The 20,950-nt window shown below is 42.8% G+C and overlaps 1 protein-coding gene across 1 annotated transcript; it reads right to left on the bottom strand.

Moving 5' to 3' along the window:
- Positions 1 to 8,930: 8,930 nt before the first annotated feature.
- On the bottom strand, positions 8,931 to 13,023 carry LOC123172362 (probable fatty acyl-CoA reductase 4). Its single transcript, XM_044589357.1, has 10 exons — positions 12,904 to 13,023; positions 12,696 to 12,799; positions 10,885 to 11,084; positions 10,684 to 10,784; positions 10,394 to 10,586; positions 10,121 to 10,282; positions 9,959 to 10,040; positions 9,584 to 9,856; positions 9,370 to 9,497; positions 8,931 to 9,253 (listed from the first exon to the last, which is right to left on the bottom strand). The coding sequence occupies exons 1-10, from the start codon at positions 12,995 to 12,997 to the stop codon at positions 9,094 to 9,096; spliced, it is 1,497 nt and encodes a 498-aa protein (XP_044445292.1). The 5' UTR covers positions 12,998 to 13,023; the 3' UTR covers positions 8,931 to 9,093.
- Between the last annotated feature and the right edge of the window lie 7,927 nt (positions 13,024 to 20,950).

The following is a 20,950-nucleotide window of genomic DNA, read 5'->3' on the forward strand; positions in this document are numbered from 1 at the left end:
CACCAGTCAAACCGTTGGCAAGGAGAGCCCGGAGTTTGGCGAGTTGAGGTGCATAAGCTTGCCGTTCTTTGGCAGTCATTCGTGGAGGTAAAGGGTGGCCATTGCTAAGCCGGTGAGCGCGGTAGCCCGGCAAAGGATTTTCTCCAGCAGGGGCAGTGTTCTGACAATAAAACCAAGTTTGATGCCAGTCTTTAGGATGGCTGTGAAGTTTGGCATGAGGAAAATCAACCTCTTTCCTTTTTTGAATTGATACACCACCAAGTTCAGTATTGGTGCCGTCAGAGAACTCAGTTCGGCGGTTTAAGTGGAAGAAATCCCGGAAGAGCTCAACCGTTGGTTCTTCTTGCAGGTAAACCTCAAAGAACACTTGGAAGTTGCATATGTTGGACACGGAATTTGGTCCAATATCCTGAGGATGGAGTTGGAAGCTGGCAAGTACATCCCGGAAATTTTTTGATCCGGGAGGGCTTAAACCCTGGGATAGATGTCGCATGAACACAATCACTTCTCCATCTTGAGGCTCAGGAGGGCACTCAGGGCCAGGAACTCGCCAATGAAGGACACTTTTTGGAGCTAAAGCGCCCGTTACAACGAATCCGTTGATTTGTGTTTCCGTGATCCGGGATGGAACCCAGTTGCAGGCAGAAAATTGCTTGGTCATCTTGAAGAGCAGAACTGTAATGGAAAGATAAAGGCCGGTTTACGATTGACGGTTCATGTGTATTCATCAATGTTAAATCGGAAATTTAATCAAAGCGTACATATGAGGTGAACCGGACATTGCTATTCAAGTCAAGACGACGGTTTAAGTGAGGGCTAATGGCATATGACGGATTATCAACTATTACAGGTTAAACCGCCCTTAGGTGAAAGGGCCAGAGCTGAAAATCTACTAAGTATTGCAAAAACAAGTTTCACAAGATGGTGATATAATTTTGGATCTACCGTGGTTCAGTGAGGAAATTTTTCTGAGCCCTACAATGGTGCTAAGAGGAATAGACAAAGTCCAGATGCAGTTTTTTCTAGGAACAACAAGATGCTATAAGGTGATGGACTAAAGTTACGGATCTAGCAGCAAAAGAAACAATCAGGCATAAGCAAGATTCAGTAAAGAAGCTAAGAGAAAGCGGATAAGCGATGATGAACGTCGATGAACAGGGAAGAACATGAAGCCCTAATGGAGATCTAGGGTTACAGGAAGAAAGCTTACCGGATTCTCAGGAGCAGCGGAGGAGAGTTGCGGATCTCTAGAAATGTTCAGGTTGATGCAGCGGCCTGAGATGAGGTAGAGCTTCGAGGTCGATGGCGGCGGCGATGCTTGAGTTCTTCGGGTCGCGCGGAGGAAGACGATGCGAAGAGGCAAGGGGAAAAAATGGAAGGAGCCCCGGTCTTATTTATAAAGAAAGGGGGATAAAACGGCAGGCACGAGAATCGAAGGGCCTAAAGAGGGAAAAGGCTAGAGGCCCAGATCTTCGGGAATTAATTAAGTCGAAGGGAATCTTTATTATCTTTTTATACAGAGATGACGTCATGATGATTCACTGCAGCGTTCAGATGATGACGTCATGGCGGTTTACCAAAAGTCACAGGGAAAAGACAATATGGCGGTTTACGAGAATCGTTAGAAGATATTCAAGGAGTTTTTCTAAGTATTGAAGATTGACATGAACATGTTCAAATCAATCTGGGGCCTAATGTTGAGGATATAACTACTGAGGGTAAACCGCCCAGGAGGGGCCGGTTCATGCTCAACTATACTGAAGCTTAGGAAGACAAATAAGATGGCGCTTTACTGATAAGGCTAGAGGCCCAGAGCCCAGAGGCAGATTAGGGCCTATAGCGGTGAACCGCCATATTTATATAACTTGTATTGTAAGTTAGGAAAAGGAAGAGACCAAGCCGGACACTTGTATGAGCCGGTTTCGGGACTCTGTAGACCGGCCGGGCGTCACTCTGTGTATATAAAGGGACGACCCGGCGGCGGTTCAGGATAGACAACAACAACTCGAGACTCAGGCAAAGCGTATTCGCTCCCTAGTCATCGAAACCCCAATAATCCCATCACAAACTAGACGTAGGCTTTTACCTTCATCGAAGGGGCCGAACAAGTATAAATTCCCGTGTCCCCTGTCCGGTTTAACCCCTTCAAGCTAACCCGTAGCGATGGCTCCACGACTAAGTCCTTTCATGAGGACATCTGCCGTGACAAAACCACGACACCTCCCATCACGGATAGAGCGGCCCCACACCACTTTTCGCTTCTGCCGGCGCCCCCAGGCGACACCCGGGCGCTTGGGTTCGGGGCGGGATCGCCGGCTCTGGATTTGGCCCAAAGCGGCGCTAAACGAGGTCCTGGGGGCGCGACTGGGCCGATTTTCGTCCATCGACGCTAAAAATTCGGCTGAGGAGGAGGGCATGTTGGTGGCGCGGCTGGAGATGCTCTAAGCGCTTAACTGTGTTGCTCGGTTCAGGTATGTACGGGCAGATCTGGAGCCGCTCATTGCCGTTTGAAGATAAGTACAACAGTATGCAGTATAAAAAGTGCAGCATTCTGTTTCGGAAAATACCTAGATATAGGACCTGCAAACAAGGTACACAGGTCTCGCCAATGCCAACTTTTGGACAGATGATACAGGGTCTTGCATGCATGTGCTGGTCATTCTCTCTCTTCTGTCTCCGAAACTAATTCATCCATTTATTTCACCGTTTTAACTTAAAATCATTAGTATCTTTTAAATGAAACTTCCTATTTTAAAACTTTTTATATATTTGAACTCATGTTGCCAAGAACTTTAAAACGAGACTGATTTTGGATACATGTTAATTGAGTTTAAGATTCATGAAACACATTTCACATATTTCACCTACTTGAAATCTTATGGATATAATTATTTCAATCAGTTTCACAAGTTGACATTTCAGTTTCATGTTGTTTTTCACTTTCAGAACATACATTTCACTTTTCACTAACTTGTTTTAGATAAATCTTATCTATTTCAATTACACATTTTTATAGAACATATTTCACTCTTTTAAAATTAACTGTTTCACATTGGGAAATGACCAGTTTCAGACATTTCAATTCATATTGTTTTTCATTTCAGAACCTACATTTCACCTTTCGCTGTCTTTTTCCACGAAAATCACATCTATTTCAGTTCACATTATTGAAATAACATATTCACTCGCTTAAAACATTACACATTTCTAATATTTCAAATTCACTTTTTTCACTTTTAGAAGGTACATTTCACTTTTCACTAGCTTGTTTCATAAAAATCACATCTATTTCAATTGCAAAATTTTAAAATAACACATTCACTCTTTTGAAATAAAAGTTTTACAAAATTTTAAACCAATCACAATCATCAATGAATCCATAGGACAAAACGGATCTACTCAAACATCATAGGATAGCCATACATCATTGAGAAATAATATATAGCGTTGAGCACCATGTTCAAGTAGAGATTCAGCAGGGAGAAGAGGTGTTACACCGCTACATAGAGGGGGAGAGAGTTGATGATGATGGCGGCGAAGTTGTTGGTGTAGATCTCCATCACGATGATGGCCCCGGTGGAGCTCCGGCGCCATAGAGGGAGAGAGGGAAGGGTTTCCCTCTTCTTCTTCTTCCTTGACCTTCCCCCTAGATGGGAGAAGGGTTTCCCCTCTGGTCCATGGCCTCCATGGCGGCAGAGGGGCAAGAGCCCCTCCTAGATTGGATATCTCTCTATGTTTCCTTCTGTGTATGCGCTCCCAGATTCTGCCCTTTCACCGTTTCTTAAATTCCCGGAGGTCCGTAACTCCGATTGGGTTGTAGTTTGGATACGAATTTTTATCCAGATATTGGCTTTCTTGCGGCGGAAGAAGGGCACCAACTCCTTACGGAGTGGTCATGAGGGTCAGGGGCGCCCCGTGCCTCATGGACTCGTCGGGCATCGTCTAACGTTGATTCTTTTTCCCAAAAATCACATATATTCCAAAAAAAATCTCCAGAAGTTTTTATCGCGTTTGGACTCCGTTTGATATGGATTTTCTGCGAAACAAAAAACATGCAACAAACAGGAATTGGCACTGGGCACTGGATCAATATGTTAGTCCCAAAAATAGTATAAATAGTTGCCAAAAGTATGTAAAAGTTGTATAATATTAGCATGGGACAATCAAAAATTATAGATACGATGGAGACGTATCAGTCACCGTTGAGGATCCATGGCAGCACCTGCTCACCAAATTGCACGATAGCCTCAGGGAATATAACTTTGTGCTCATCCTCTTGTGGTCCCGTAAACAGAAGACACCAATGACTCCTTGCCATCTACCAATGACAAAATTTGTGCCGAGATCATGAATTCATCTTTCTGGACATTCAACACCTGCAACCTGACAGACTTCCAGGCCAAGAAAATACCCCCTCTGGTGCCCTCAGCAGGCAAGAAATCAAAACCATCAAAGCTCGGTCCCAAAGTCTCTCGAACCATAGTTTCATTCATGAGTGCCAACTTGGACTCTTGAAAGCAAACTAGGGAAACATCGAGGGATTGCATGAACATACTAATCGAACTCCTCCAGGCAGGGTTATTCAACACCCTTACATTCCAAGCCAATACACCTAAGGAAGACGACATTATAAAACAAAGTAGTGGACCACAGAGAGCTGCGCGGTCCGTCTAGGCACCGCACGGCTCAACCACCTCTGTTAGAGAGAAATCACCAAATCCGGTCTGAGGAGGTTCGTCGAAGTCGACCTCGCCCGAAGCGAAGATTGCAGTGGCCGCCTTGACATGGTGAGGAGCGAGTGGCTTGTCGACAGCTTCAGGTACTCATCAAGTGCTTCTTCCAAGAGCCGTTCTTCTGCTTGGATCACCCCCATCCTCCTTAACAGGACAGTCTGAGCCTGCTGCACTGGGCATGTGTTGTGTCTCAAGATGGCAACGGGCCCCGAAACCCGCGTCCCCGCGGGTTTTTACCCTATTAGGGGACGGGGATGGGCACTTTTTCATCCCCGTGGGGCTGTTATTAGGCACATTATACAACCCGACACATTTCATGGGTTTACACCCATTTCGATAGTCCGCGAACCCGAAACCCGGCAAAACCCGTCTAAATACACATGCATTGATAGTTTGATACGTCCCAGCCCAAAGCCACGCTGTCCAGGCAGCCGAACCCCCCAGCGACCAGCGTCTCGAGGCCAAACGAACCCTCGTAGTGGTAGAGTTCTAAGTGACCGCGGTAGTCGTCTTACCCCCGAAATCTTAGAGGCCTTGATGTGTTCACAAGATTGGATAAGAAACAAATATAAAGGTGTGTCTTTCTTTACATATCATCATAAAGTTTATCATTATCTTGCTGCAATGTTTCATAAGATGTTCATTACTACTTATTTGATTCTCATAGATGCTGACAATGAACAAGGACAAAGCTTTTGGAGTTGTCTTGAAGACATTCAAGAGGGAATGCAGGTGAAGTACAAGTACTTGCAAATTTCATAACACCAATCTGCATATTTTTTTTCATGTTTAGCTTTAGCTTGAGCGAATTTTGATCTTCCCTAGGACTTGGAACTTTGGTTTGGCATTGGAAGAAGATGGTCTTCTGGAGGCTTGGAGATGTGAAAGATGCCATGATGATTCCAACTTTAAAGTGATTTGTGAACTATAAATTCTATTTCAGAACTTATGTATTGGACCATTTCGTCTCATTTGTGCTCGTGATTTGTGAACCAAGTATTCTATTTTAGAACTAGTGCAATTGCACATCTTGTTGAACTATGTATGTCTGAAATCTGATCATCTTTGTTGCTGAAATCTGATCATCTTTGTTGCTGAAATGTGGTATCATGTTACTGAAATACACTCTATATAGCTGTTGAACCATCTACTATTGTTTTTTGTTGAAATTTTCTCAAGTTATGCTACTGAAATGTGCTTGTTTTGCTGCTGAAATGTTATTCTTTGTCGCCACTATGTTCGTTTAAATATTTTGATTTTCTCGTGGGTTTCCCGAAACCCGATGGGTTTAGGGAACGGGCGGAAAACTAGCCCCGCGCACGATGATGGGAACGGGGACGGATTTAAGATTTTCTCGTGGGGATGGGTTTGAGAAGGCAAAACCCGATGAGTTTCGTCCCCGTTGCCATCCGGAGTTGTGTCCCATAGTGTTCTTGCAGAGGCGTGCGCTCCATCTGGGCGTGAAGTTGGGCGGCAAAGGCATCTTGCGTTTGGCTGGGGCTGACGTGGCTGGTCTCGGACCCATAGCTGAAGGCATCAGAGAGGTTCCCAGGCCCTGCAACCGCGTCTCCGACGCCGTCCTTGGCCCCAACATAGGAGTGTCCCCTTCCCTGGCCGTCGTGGGCGGCAGTAGCAAGTGTTGAGGAAGGGGGGTCGCGAACGGTGTCTGCACATGGCTGGGGCAGCTGCAGCGAGCAGGGTGAATCTGGATGGACAAACCCATCTCTTGCGTGAGAGTTGTCCCCTCATCATCTTCCATCCGGTTCCAAATCTGCACTCCCAGGTTGTCAGCGGCGCTCGATACAGCCCTGCTCGCCGGACCTCCCACCTCCACAGCTTGGACAGCAAATGTTAGGCCAACAGTCTCCTGACCATGTTCCGCAGAGGTCACCGGAGACGCCGGGCTGAAGGACAACCGGCGAGGCGGCGGCGTGCCCCAGAGGTCAGCCTTGCGCAAGGATGGCGTACTCCTAAGAGCCTTAGAGTCGACCGCAGTGGTCGCCACGGACAACGGCACCAAGGGTGTGTCAACGCGAGCCCTCGAGCCAACAGCCGTGGATGCCAGCGAACTACAACGGCCCGAGCCCATGCCCGAAGAAGCAGGTCGGCGGTTCCCAGGGGCTGGCCTGACAGCCGGACCAGCCCGAGCACCAGCGCCAACAGGGGGGTGCACACCAGGCCAGGCAGGGACCGCCGTCACAGTTGCACCATCGCCAGTCCTGGTTGTCGATCCATAGCCCTGGTCGCCCAAAGAGAGTGCCATGCCGCCCGCCGGCGGCTGGACACCATTGACTCTGCGGCCGCCACCCCAGTCTCCAGCCATGCCGTAGCCCCCCAGGCCCCCGAACGGGTGACCGCCCGTGCCGTCGACCCTTCCTCTGCAGCAGCACCGTGAATAGTCATGTCTCCTCGTCAGATCCTCATCATCATCCGGCTGGAAGTTGGTATGAAGCTCCAAGTATGGAACCGTGCGGTCCACCACATCGAGGACATGTATAGTGAGCGAATGGATGAGCGTCCTCCTCTCGGTTGGTGGAGCAGGGAGAGGAGGCGACATTGGGTCGTCCGGCTCGAACGAGTCCGGCGGGCCGATCTTTTTGTCTATAATGTAATATTGGCCTTATGAACCTAAATGTATGCCTATGTATGCATCTAGACATGATGGATCTTTCTGCTTTTGGCTGTCTTGTAATACTACACTTGTGAACGTACACACACACACTATCTTTGTGTGCTGTAAATGGAGTGGACGTAAATGATAACTATTCAAATATTTATAGGGGAATTGTGTGCATGCAGAGACTACAATTACAGACAGAAAGACCGCCGGGAACTCATCTGTCTGCCCTTAATTGTCAAACTGCCGGGAAAAAACTACTTGCGTGTGGCTCAGCGGCGCCGGCGAAGGTGGCACCTGCGCGAATCTGCCGGCCGGCAGCCTGGCGGACTTCGTCGGCCGGTTGTCGCACTGTGGTACAGAGGTTGGGCGACCGGATTCCGGCGGCTCAGGCGATGTCATACGCTAGCGGTCCTGGCGTGAGGCGGTTCCCTTTGCCCCTCCCATCAAATCTGTTGTGGATCATCTTCGCGTGCGGCTCTCCCAATCAGCTGGTCCATATCTCTTTTGGTGGCTGGTCTGATGGGTGCCATGGTGGGAGCAGCGTTTTGATTTTCGGTTTGTGATTTTTCTCGCCCTAGGCCGAGATGGCCGAATTTCGGTCGTTTTTAAAAATTTCGGCTGAAATTTGACCAAATTTTGACTGAAATTTGATTAAAATTTGACCAAAATTTCTCAAATTTGACCAATTTCGGCGGAAAATAGATTTCGCCCTAGGCCGAGATGGCCGAAATTCGGCCGAAATCCATTTTTTACGGCCGAATTTCAAAACCCTGGGTGGGAGCTTGTCCGGGAGAAACCATTGGCTGACGGTGGCGGCCACATTGTCGATGACGCTCCCTGCATTATTTCCCTCCTCGGTGGTGACGGCGAGGTCAACTCCTCTCTACTCTCTCCTTCCTCTCTGCCTGGGTGAAAACCCTAGTTCCATGTGAATGGGCCGCGGTGGCGCCATGGCGTCGTCACCTCCTTGGAGGCGCTGTCTTGGGCATTAAGATGGAGGGTGAGCGAGGTGAGCACAGATGGTTCCTGGTGCCGGAGGTGGTGCTATGTGGCATCTACCACATTGACGACGGTGGGTCTCGGCGGCATGGACGTGTGTCGATGGATGTGTGTTGATGGACGCACGCAGGGTGGAGGCATTGTCTAGGTTCGTGGGGGCGTCGACAGCAGGCCTGATAAGGTCGATGCGTCAGTACCTGCTCCGAAGCTGGATCGGTGGAAGACGACAACGACGACCTATGAGAGTGCGTCGGACCGGTATGTGCCCCATACCCGGTATGTGGCTAGGTTGGGGCCTCCGGCTTTAGATGTTAGGCTTAGGTGAGAGGTTTGTGTATTCAGCTCAGACTATTTGCACCTCTTCATCAAGTGGATAGAAGTAGCGACCGTTGTTGTTAAGATGACGGCTTCAGACATATTGATGTATTACTTTGTAAGGTCTTTGTGAATAATTAATAAGATGGCTGTATGCACCGTCTAGATGAACAGGCCGGGAGTCTACCTACTTTTCAAAAAAAAACACCAGCAAAGAGAGATATCATGTTTAATTCCAACACATATGATGCCGACACACCTCATTTTTCGTAAAAGAAAGGTGGGCATATTATTATTTATTATGCTCTTCTCCGGTAAATACTCTCACCAATTCCATGCACTAAATGGCGAACAGAAGAGTTGCATCAAAGGCCTAGTACAATTATTGTATATCCATGGCTAGTAACTTGCTGGAGATTTGGCCAGTTAAACACAATATTTAAGCACACCAGGAATGTGAACACCATAGAAATAATCAACCCAGTGGATGGACTTGGGATCAAAGTCAAGGGAATAGGCTCCATTGTTAATTTGATCATCCTTGTTCATTGCCATCCTTAGCCTCTCCAAGTTCGTGTCATCAAAGCTTCATAAGATTGATAAAATCAAATGAAATAGATATGCTAACAGGATGCACTGGCATGCCATGTAATTGCCAAAGTGAACCAAAATAACATACTGACAAGTGTTTAAGTTGTTTACCACCCTTTGAACAAGGCGAATGGTGCATAGAGCTCGATCATATGCATGAGGAATCTGTATTTTCTATTGAGCTCATTGTAGCGCCGTGAGAAAACACCACAGAGCGCAATGCTCAGTAGGCGAAGCATCTTTCCAGTCGATTGTACGAAAACCACATAATGTTAATTTCATTCTCATGATATATGGGAATTCCATGTTGAAATGGTGAACTAACCTCGAGGGGAAGCTCATACTTGATGGCCGTGTACAATCTCAACCGCGCAAGCGTGCTGAAGATTCGCATCTTCTTCAGCCGGACACGCTCGCCGTTCCTCCCCTTGCATGGCGGGTTCTCAACGAAGTAACGGTGCATTGAGTCTATGACGAGGGATGAGGGTGTAGGATTAAGTACCGACGAAGTTACATGGTAAATGATCTGAGCTTGATGGTCCTCTGAGTGTGCTGCCATGGCAGCCATCATAGCGTTCACCACCATATCCCCTGGAATCTGTCCAAACCACCCACCAGAACCACACAACGTAGAGCTGGTTACATGATTCCTTGATCAAGTTTCATTCCAAATTGGTTTCTGATTTTTGATTAAACTCACCATGTCAAGTGTTAAATCAAGGTTGATTACGAAGAATGGCAAGGTTTGCTTCGCATGACCCATAATCACTGTGTCGACCGTCCTGCAAAATATAAAAATGCTTAGTAATCATGGAATGCTGCTGTTGTGGAGGATCAAGATATTGTTTTTTGAGTTTAGCACCTGATTCCTTCGATCCATCCAGGCAATGGCTCCTTGATTGTACTGGTTATGATGCTCGGGCGAATGATGACCACTGGAACGTCCCCTCGCAGGTGCCCTATCATCATCTCCCCCATTGCCTTAGTGAAGAGATAGGTGTTTGGCCACCCAAAATTGCGCGCCCTTCATTCATTCGTGCGTAAGCATGGACTAAATGCATCAGTGGCAGAAAAATGTACGAATGCATAACTATATTACTGCTTTTTTCCTATTCAGGTTTTATTTATGTCTAACCTCTTGAGGCCAAGCTCCTTCATGGTTTTCCTCTCAGCTTTCTCTGTGGAACTGCTAGCCCTTAGTTCTCTCTTGGTATCTTTGATCAAATTTAGCTCAATTTCGATGTCCAGATGTGTGCCCACCCTTAGTGTCTCACCCATCAAGAATGTCTTCTCTGTTATTAGGCCCTCTTTCTCACCAGCTACATAGGCTGTTCAAGTCATATAGATATCAGTAAAGAGTCACGGTTCAGAATTTCTTGTCTCCGCAAATGCAAAGATTACATATATAGTTGTATTGGTTTGCACCAGTTGAAACATGAAGCAACATTTTGAGCTTAGTACACTTCTTTGCGAATTCGCAAGTGTGCTTCACTCCCAAGACATTCGTGTCGAAAGCCACATCATATCTGAAAATTTAGCATCACATTTTGACATGTTATTTTAATCGCATGTATGTAATTATTGTAAAATTATGACAGTAATATGCGACCATGAAACACTTCGAACCTTTCAGAGAAGTTCGTAGTGGCGGCTCCATTAATGATAACGTCTATGTCCTTGGACACTTCTCTCAGTTTGACAGTGTCTAGTCCAAAGTTCTCATGCATGACATCCCCCACCAAAGGACATATCTTTTCTTTGACAAAATTATCAAACTCCAAACCATGTTTTTCTTTCAAAACTTGAAAGATCTGCTTCCCCATGATCTGAAATAACAAAACATCGTACATTACTATTAGTTAATGTACTAAGCATCTGTAAGGTTACCCTCTCAGGAGCAAGTGTACTTTCTCAGGGACAAATGCTGCCAATGCAGTTGCAGACTTACTGGGTTAAGAAAATCTGCATAGCTGTGCTACAAAGAAAGTTAGCATTGGCTTTTTCCAGTTTATTATTTTCCATGGGAATAATGTAATAGATAAATAGATTATTTGTATAAGAGTTTCCCTCACCGAGGAAGTCCCATGATTGATGATCTCGATAAGATCACTGAGGAGAGGTCCCTATCCGATCTAGAAATTGAGTAACAATGCCAATTAAGCAAAGTAGATTGTCCATCTCTTGCACGAGGAAGAGATTTAATGGTGTCAACGCCCGAAGTTACAATTTCTGATTCAAGGATACGATAATAAAAAATAGTTTCATATGCTAGCCAATGATAGATATAGGAAGAAACGTATTTTCATATTCGATCAGGATGAGGGCCATATCAAGGAGGGTCCACTTCAATATTTCACTACAAACTATTAAGATCATCCTTTTGGACCACTATCTAAAAACAATTTTTGTTGTATGAGTCCGTAACGGATGACATCCCTCATGTCTGGTAGGTGGGAAAATGAGTTCTTAACCGCCAATCTGATAGGAATCTGAGATGCAGTGTTTCAGATGGAACAATAAAGCTCCGGACAGAATAGTTTTCCAGCTGAGTATTGTTAATGTTTCTCGTACTTGAACAAGGTGTACTTGTTATAGTTGAAAAGCAGGGTTGCTAAGTGGAATGTGTTGTGCCGTCCCAAAGGCCAGGGTGGTTAAGTGGAATTAATAGGGTAGCAAGTGTTCTGTCTTTTTGAAACATGAGTCGATAGAACACCTATTACTTGAGTGTAGTTTTGCTCGTGTGGTGTAGTCCGTTATTCATGTAGCTTAAAACAGTTAACCCCCCTCCCCGGCAGTATGCGTAATATGTTTATCTTTGACAATTGGTTGATGGATATTGATAAATGTTTTTGCTTATATATCCTACTGGGGGTGACAGCCTTATCTTCAACTCTGGGCTTTCTAAGAATGGTGCGTTTATCCACAGAAATAAGTGTGTTTCAATTCATGTGCATATTATTCATGCACGTACACAGTGGCTGCACACTTGGTATACCTGCGGAGGCTAGAGGTTAGAGGACTTTTTCTATCATTCATGGTGGTGTAGTTTTTCGATGGGACCTCCCCCATATTAGAATGTTTTCTTTATTTACTTATTTTGTAATACAATGCATTTTTGGAAGTGTGGTTTATGTGTATCTTGTGATGAAGAGGTCCGGCGTTCACTCAATGTGGTTGTGTTAGGTATAAAAATTATTAAATGAAAATGTCTTCTATTGGAAAAAAGAGTTTCCCTGGGTTCTGTGTTTATTACTGCACACACAACGATAGTTAGACTGCAAAATACATATGTGGATTGTACAATACATTTTCCATCTATACTTCTTGACAGGAGAAGGTTAGCAAACAAATGAGAACATATTATCAAGAACACATCAGCATCGATGTCAAAAAGATGTACTTATAGGAGAAAGGATAACTAGAAACGAATATTTCACCTCATTATGAATTCGAAACTTTACGGATTCGACGTCGGAGGCCCGAATCAGAAGAAAGAGCTTCTTGACATCAGGCTGAACCCTCAATATCTTCTCCACAAGCACTATCCTCAATAGTACAAGAAACACCAATATAAGCCTCCCGCCCTTTATCCAAAAAATTCCTTTTAGATATGATCAACACACATGATTAATGAAGACATATTACCTTTTCCTAGGAACCCTGTTGAACCAGTGATGAGGATGCTCTTGCCCTTGAAGTATCCTACAACCCTATCCACATCCATTTCACTGATCCTCATGGTTGTCGACTTTTGTGTCTCGAGAGAACAATGGGTGTTGTAGAAAGAACCACCATGGTTTTAAAGAGTAAATAGCAATGCATTAGGGTTGGGAGGAATGTTGGTTTCAGAGCACAACTTGAAAAGGAAGCAACGTGGGCCATGTGTTGAAGGGAAACTCACTGCCAACTGCTCTTAATTTTTTTTGCCGGGAACTGCTTACTAACTAACTACATCACGTCCTAACTCTAACACGATTTCCTCGTAAAAATACTAGAGATATGGGCCAGTATATTTCTTTTAATTCTAGTCATTATCATGAAAGAGGACTAAGTAATAGAGTCATTTCGTTAAATTAGATTAGACGAAATATCGAATATCTAAAATATTCTTACACTTTTTCATGTCTCAAGTGTTAGTGAACTTGACTTTTTTTTCCATGGCTTTAGCAAGGGTCTAGTTTTTGCTAGTTGTCATCGTCGCCCTGCTCTTAGAGCAACTCTAGAGGGTCCCCTAAAATTTAGAGGAGTACAGGGCCAAGTATCCTTTAGTGGACTAATTTTACTCCTCTAAAAAATGACCATTTCTAGTGGGTCCCTTAAATTTGGCGGAGTAAAATTTACATTTTGCTCATAAATTTTATCGAACATTTGCTATGCACCTTCACGGTGAGGGGCAACGATGGTGATCACGCCGGCAATGCTGGAGAGCACGTCGTAAATGCCGGACGTCGCACCTCTGCCTGACTGATGGAGGCTGATACCGGCGTCTGTCACGCTTCAGCTCGAGCTCGAGTCGCAGCTACTCTGCTCAACCTCGTTTGCATCCCCGCGCTCCTGAATGAGCACACGAACTCACCTCGCTGCTCACACTGCATCCGCACACCACAGTCACGCCCTGGGCGTCGTTTTCGCCATGGCCAAGGCGAGCTCGAGGTCGAGCTCGTGCTAGTGCCTCTGGAGTCTGGACGCGCCCCACAACAACCCCATGCCCAGGCGCGAGCACACACGCACACCTCTATCCACGTACCCGCACGAGCAAGTACACACGCACAGGGGGCCGTCCGTTCCAGCCGGCCGCCATGGCGGGTAGCCATGACTAGGTCAAGCTTGGGTTCACCTCACTCACGTCGCTTCACTATGCATGCAGCCATGACTTTCGAAGAAGCGGTCTGCAAGTGGGCTTCCGATGTAGCGGCCATGGCGCACAGCAGCCCTGCCTGCGCTGCCGCCGAACAAGGTACGTGATCCTCGTGGTAACGTTCTTGGACATGGTACGAACTTTATGTGGTTTCCTTCAGAATATAGTGGTTCAGGTACGGTAAGTAACCTTATCAGCTCGAGCTCAAATGAGCTCAGAGTGAACAGTAAAATCCAGAAAAAACTTTAAAATTTTAGAAAATTCTGATTTTTTTTTGTACCAAACATTAACAAATGTTACAAGAGTTTGCAAAAAATTATCATTAAATCAAATTTGTGGAAGTCGTGCAAAAAACAAAATCAATGTTTTAAAATGCTTTCGAAAGTAGCATTTTCAGAGTATCGATTTTTTTTTGCCGTGCCTTCAAGGAATGTGATTCCATGATGAATCTTTGCAAGCACTTGAAACTTTTGTCAATATTAAAAATTCTGATTCTTTCAAATTTATTTTGATTTTAATGTTCACCCAAGCTCATTTGAGCTCAGGCTTAGAAACTTCGCATCTGGTACGGTACTGCATCTTAGCATTCCTGGTTACTACTTTCCTTTTCCCTAAATACATGTTGCCTATGAAACACGCATTTAAAATTCTCTATTTTTGACCGCTAATTACTAGAAAAGTTTCAATGACAGAAAATTATGTCATTAGTTGAAAGATATTTCATAATTTATCCAGTCAAAGTTGGTGATGAAATGTTAGCCGGAGTTTTGCAGACTGGAGAATCCTCATCCATTGTCTTCTCACTATGCTAGTGCTCCAATTAGCACACATACACTCCTGTTTACCATATTACTCCTTAACAAAAAATTGATAGCCCCACTGATTTGGGGGGGCTTGGGCAGGTGCACACCCTGCACATGCTTGCGTTATGGGCCTACCCTTAATGCAGAACAGTAAAAAAATACCATCATTGTCAGGCCAAACAATTAAAAATAAGAGCTAAGATTTTCATCCTTGAGCTTGAGACCAGGGACTCAAGAAACTGAAGAAAGTACCACCAAAACGAAGTGTCAATTGCTTACTGGCCAACTGCACCACAATCTATTTCGTTTATCTGTAGTTATCATGCAAGAGGACTAAGTACTAGAGAAATCTTGAAAACGACCTTGCATGAGCAGCTGTGTAATTAATACTCCCTCCGTCTGATAACATAAAAACGTTTTTGATACTAATAGCACAGAAGCGTGTGTGCTCCCGTTTCTTCTTAAATGCTGACTCCGGAGGCTAGCATCCTGGTGTTCGCCACTTCTTTTTTTAAGTATGCGTGCAGCCACTAGGAAGGCCTTGCAAATACACGCGGAGTTCCTCGTGTCTTCGCCCGGGTCACCTCTTTTTGTGTTCTTCATACTCCATGTATATATTTTTATATTTGAAAAAAAATTGTTCTTGGGGCATTTCCAAGGCCGAACCTCAAATTTTCTTCGGCATCTGTCCGGGAACAGGGGACCAGTCTGCGAACACTAGTGTGGGAGCCAGCCATCCGGGTTGTTCGCATACATTTCAACCATTGTTTGGAAAAAATCATGTGAACGTCGACTACATGACACTTCATCATATTTGGGCCTGAGGGAATGCATCGTGGAGTAGTTATTAGATGATGGGTTGTAAGAGTGACAGAAGCTTAAACCCTAGTTTATGTGTTATTCCTTAAGAGACAGATTAGACCCAAAAGTTTCATGCTATGGTTAGAATTTATTCTTAATATTTTTTACGTAGTTGCGGATGCTTGCGAGGGGGTTAATCATAAGTAAGAGGTTTGTTTATATAAGAACAACACCTAAGCATCGGTCCACCCACATACCAAATTATCAAAGTAGCGAAAACGAATTAAGCCAACATGATGAAAGTGACTAGATGAAATTCCCATGTACCCTCAAGAACGCTCTGCTTATCATAAGAGACCATTTTGGCCTGTCCTTTGCCTCAAAAGGATTTGGCTACATTGCTGCACTTTTGTTACTACTATCGTTACTTGTTCGTTACAAATTATCTTGCTATCAAATTATTTCGCGACTTATAATTTTAGCACTTGTAGACATTATCTTGCTGAAAACCACTTATCATTTCCTTCTGCTCCTTGTTGAGTTCGACACTCTTACTTATCGTAAAGGCTACAATTAATCCCATATACTTGTTGGTCATCAAAAAACAATGGGAAGCACTGAGGTTTACAATCGAGGTTAGCACGTGCATGGTCCGTTGTCTAATAGCACATTATTGTGCAATTGCAGGAACCATTCTAATATTTAGGTTTTTAACAAATTGGTCTTGCACATGTAGGTCCTGCTGTCAGAGATTTTGACCCACTGTTCGACCCTTTTTGCATATGAGGAAATGAGTTGTCCATGAATATCAATCAAGTTAAGAAACTCAGAAAGATTGTTAGGATAAAGAAATTAGCGACAAAAAATAAAAAGATCTTTGTCTGCACAATGAAGAAGCCATCAGTTCACTACAAGATGGTACTAATTATTATACCTTGCCTTTTTTTTATTCCTTTGCCCCATTTCCAATATAGAGAAGATATTTATGCACATCCTCGTTTTCAGGCTTTTTCAAAGCAGATCACTGATGATTTACTTTTCAAACCACCTCTATGGTCAGGAGGCGAGGAAGGTTTTCATACAACACCCACAGTTCAATATTGAAGTGTTCCTGAAGAGGACGAATGATGGACGGTCGATGATTCACAGGCACTGGCCTAAACTTGTAAAGACCTTCAACATGAATGAAGGCTCAATATTCGCCTTCCGCTTCAGCAGTTTTTCTGATGAGATGCATATGTCTATGCACCGTTTATGATGCTAATTTCGAAAGGTTCTAGATGTTGCATGTGAAACTTGGTGCTGGTGCAGTTGTGTAATGGGGTAGCAGAGTGCTGAAACTATATCATGTTGTACTCTGGTGTATTTCAATTATGAAATCATGTTTTCTTAATATGAGAATGAAATATATTATATGATTAATAAGAATGTCAATTAAATTAATAAACAGATTATTAATAATAGGGCAATTAGCCTACTAATGGCGAATTAACCTGCTAATTGGATTTTGCTATTGCAAACGGGTATTGAGAAAATACCGTGGGCGATGACCTAAGACAGCACACACAGTTTTTAGGAATAAACCATGTTGGATCGATGAACAATCACACACGACATTCTCTTCAAAACTGTTTGCGTTAGGCCCAGGGGCGGGCCCAGGATTTAAAGACTGTGTATTCAAAATTTCAAAACATTTTTTTGGAAGCCTATATCCTTGTTTTTTGCGATTTAAACCGATTATAGCACCATATTCAGTATATACTCCCCTCCTCCTTAAAAGAGTATATTTGCATTTTTATTGAAAAGTCAAACTTTTTTATGTTTGACCATATTTATACAATAATACACCAATATTTATACCATCAAATTAGCAGCATTAGATTCATCATAAAATATATTTTCATCATATACCTATTTGGTTTCATAAATTCAGTCAAACTTTAAGATAGTTTGACCCTTCAAAAAAGCTGAGAGTACACTCTTTGAAGAAACGGAGGGAGTATATGCAATGTAATCATGTACCGAAATAAAAAGCTAATCAGCCGGATTAATTCACCCTTGTACAGCTGTACTGTTTATGAGCAAAAATTGAATATTTTTCTTCCTGAACAATGGAAGAAATACTGAAGTCTGAAGAATGACGACGCAGGACGTCCTCTCGGACGATCGCCAACAGCACGCCGGGTGCCTGAACTTTGCGGCCGCGCTGCCGGCCGTGCCCCACTGCCTGCTGCAGCGTGCGCTCCTGCCGCGTGATCAACCCTATCTCGTTTGGCGGCCGTGTGCGAGATTGGAATTTGGTGAGGCAAGCGATGCGTTAGTACTGGGCTGAATGCGTCCCTGCGTGTGAATTCTCCTTTCTTTTTCCCACACCTGTACGTATTATACACTATATATACCTATTCTTTTATCAAAAATCATGGGTATTCAACTGAATACCCTTGAATTGAACTGGGCCCGCCCCTGGTTAGGCCACCTTGCGCAAACGTTTACCACAGAAAAACTGTGTGTGATGGACAACATTTGCTACACAGTTTCTTTTACGCACCATGTGTGATGCATTCAATAACGCAAATTATAAAATTCTTAATATCGTGTGCGATGACAACACTATCACAAACAATTTAACGGGGAAAATTGTGTGTGATGTACCTGCGAACGGAAACGTTTTTCTTGGAGCGACTGTGTGGGATGTATATACGAACGAAAGCGTTTAGCGGGGACTGATTGTGTGGGATGTACTTACGACTAGAAATTATTTCGCCTGTATAATTGTTTTTTAGCACTACTGTACGTATAATTGTATTTGCTCGCTTGCCGGTCGCACACGACCTCATTTTGTCGAGCGTGTGTGTCAGGAGGGCATATCCCCGACAGTTTCTGGGTCATGTGAGAAGGACCCCGCTATCGCAGTCACTCACTAGGTGACGATTCAGAACGCCGTCGTGAAAATGGGTTAAAAATTGTTTGTATAGCACCTCATTGTACCAGTGGTATATCTAAAGAATTACCAAGTAAAAAAAAAAGGCCTAATTCGGTTATCTTACAGATAAATAAATTGTACATTCCATTCTTTTTTTTAGAAAAGTTCACAATTTTGTTTTTTTTGTAAATTTAGAAAAAGTCATTAATTTGAATAATTTGCACAAATTTCTTAAAAAACTCATGGATTCTGTTTTTTTGGAATTCTTATAAAAAACTTCACAAATTAGAACAAAGGTTCCTTAATTTGGGAAATACTTGTAACTTTTTAAAAATTAAGAATAATCATGAATTTGTTTTTTTACATATTTATAAAAATAAAGAAGTTACAATTTAAATAAATTGTTCTTAATTTTTGTATTAGTAAAAACAAAAGGTAAAAGATGAAGAACATGATTAAATATGAGAAGAAAAACATAGAAAAACCGGCTAAGAAAAACAACGAAAGTTTCTAATATTGAAAAACCCCGTCTACACAATGAAAGTCTTATAGGCTAGCCCGTTATATTAAGGCTGTGTGCATAGGGCATAGTTCATAGACGGCTCGTCGTCTTAAGAGCCTAGTAGGGTTTTCCGCCCCAACGCTTCACACTAGTGGAGCTACTCGAGTGCAAAAGTTCGACGTGGGCTGGCCAGTATCGAATTGGGTGATTACATTTTATTAATTTTTTTTTATTTTTTCCCTGGGACGAGTTTTCACCATGCTTTCACTCACCTTTCCTGGAACTTTTCTTCTACATTTACCTTTTCAGTTTTCGTACCCTTTTCTTTTTCTACCTCATTTTCATTTTTCCTCATTTTCTTTTCTATTTATTTTCTTCCTAGTTTTCTGTTTTATGCGTAAATTTTAGAAAATGAATAAATATTATTTAATTCATGAACACTTCCAAAAATGTGTGGGTTTATTTCATATTAGAAATTTTTTGTGTGAAGACCTTTTAAATAGATAAGTATATTTGTTTAAAAATAAGTGAACACTCTTTTATTATATGAATAGTTTTATAAATGTTATTAACAGTTCGTCGAATACATGATTTTTTTGTTAAACATATATGAACACCAGTTCAGATTACACTAATATTTTGTGAATGCGTGAACCTTTTAAAAAAATTAGGCCCGTAGCAATGCACGGGCATTCTACTAGTAAAGGTTGTGATGAACTTAGCACGTCCACACTTTGCACAAAGTATATTTATATGTACTTACTTAAGTACTTTCTGTTCACAAATTTTAAAATGTTCAATATTCTGACAAAATGTTCATGTTTTCAAAAAATATTCACTTTAAAGAAATGATCACCTTTTCAAAAGATGTTAGTAATTCTTAAAATATGTCTGTCTTTTCAAAAATTTGTAAGTATCCTCATGTTTTAAATAACATTCAGTTTTCTTCCAAAAAATGTTCTCAAATTATATTCACTTTTGTAGAATAATTTTTTCTTGTGTTTTTCTGGAAAGCCAAATGAAAAAAGGTACAGTTCGCGAGCCACTACATGGGCAGGCCTAGTTGAGGGTCGCCTTATTTGAATTAGGGCGAATTTGACACAGAGAGCATCAAGATAAAAGAACTCCTTGCCTCAGACCCCCTAAATGGGCTGGCCCATCACGGGAGGGACGGTTGGCTCCTAGCACAGTTTTTTAATTTTTTATTGCTTTATTACTTTTATTTATATTTCTGAAATATAAAAAATATTGTGTTTAACTCTTAAAAAATATTAATTTCTCATTTAAAAATGTTCATGTAGTGTAAAAACATGTTCGCACAACTATAAAATAATGTTGATGGCATTTGAAAAGAATATTTGTGACAATCAAAAAATACTCATACACTTCGAAAATAATGTACCTGATACTTTAACAGAAAATGTATGCAATTTAAAAAAATGTTCTCATAATTTTAAAAAAATGTTTTGTGCCACTCAGAAAAATGTATGCGACATCTCAAACAATGCAAGTGCAAAACTCTCATCAATTCACAACAGAAGTTATTGAGAGAGAGATGGCCTTCCCATAACTGAAAACTCCATGGGTTGTACACAGATGGAATAGAACAAGCATCATCAACAAGAAGAAGCAAAGGAGAGGTGGCCTTCCCATAGCAGATAGAAAGCTTTGCCATTCTTCCTGTGCTCTATGTCACAAACCCAAATCACTGTTACACACCCACACAACCTGTAGCGTCGCAAGGTTGATTTTCCTCTTAAACATTCAAAGAGAAGGATCGGAGGTACTCCTAGCACAGTGCGCGC

The sequence above is a fragment of the Triticum aestivum genome, unplaced genomic scaffold (genome assembly GCF_018294505.1).
Source record: "Triticum aestivum cultivar Chinese Spring unplaced genomic scaffold, IWGSC CS RefSeq v2.1 scaffold75595, whole genome shotgun sequence".
NCBI classification, from domain to species: Eukaryota; Viridiplantae; Streptophyta; class Magnoliopsida; order Poales; family Poaceae; genus Triticum; species Triticum aestivum.

Coding starts and splice junctions, on each gene's coding strand:
- LOC123172362 (XM_044589357.1), bottom strand. CDS start 12,997: ATGAGGATCAGTGAAATGGATGTGGATAGGGTTGTAGGATACTTCAAG. Junction 10,041..10,120: donor GGATGGATCGAAGGAATCAG/GTGCTAAACTCA, acceptor TATATTTTGCAG/GACGGTCGACACAGTGATTA. Junction 9,857..9,958: donor TTGATTTAACACTTGACATG/GTGAGTTTAATC, acceptor TGGTTTGGACAG/ATTCCAGGGGATATGGTGGT.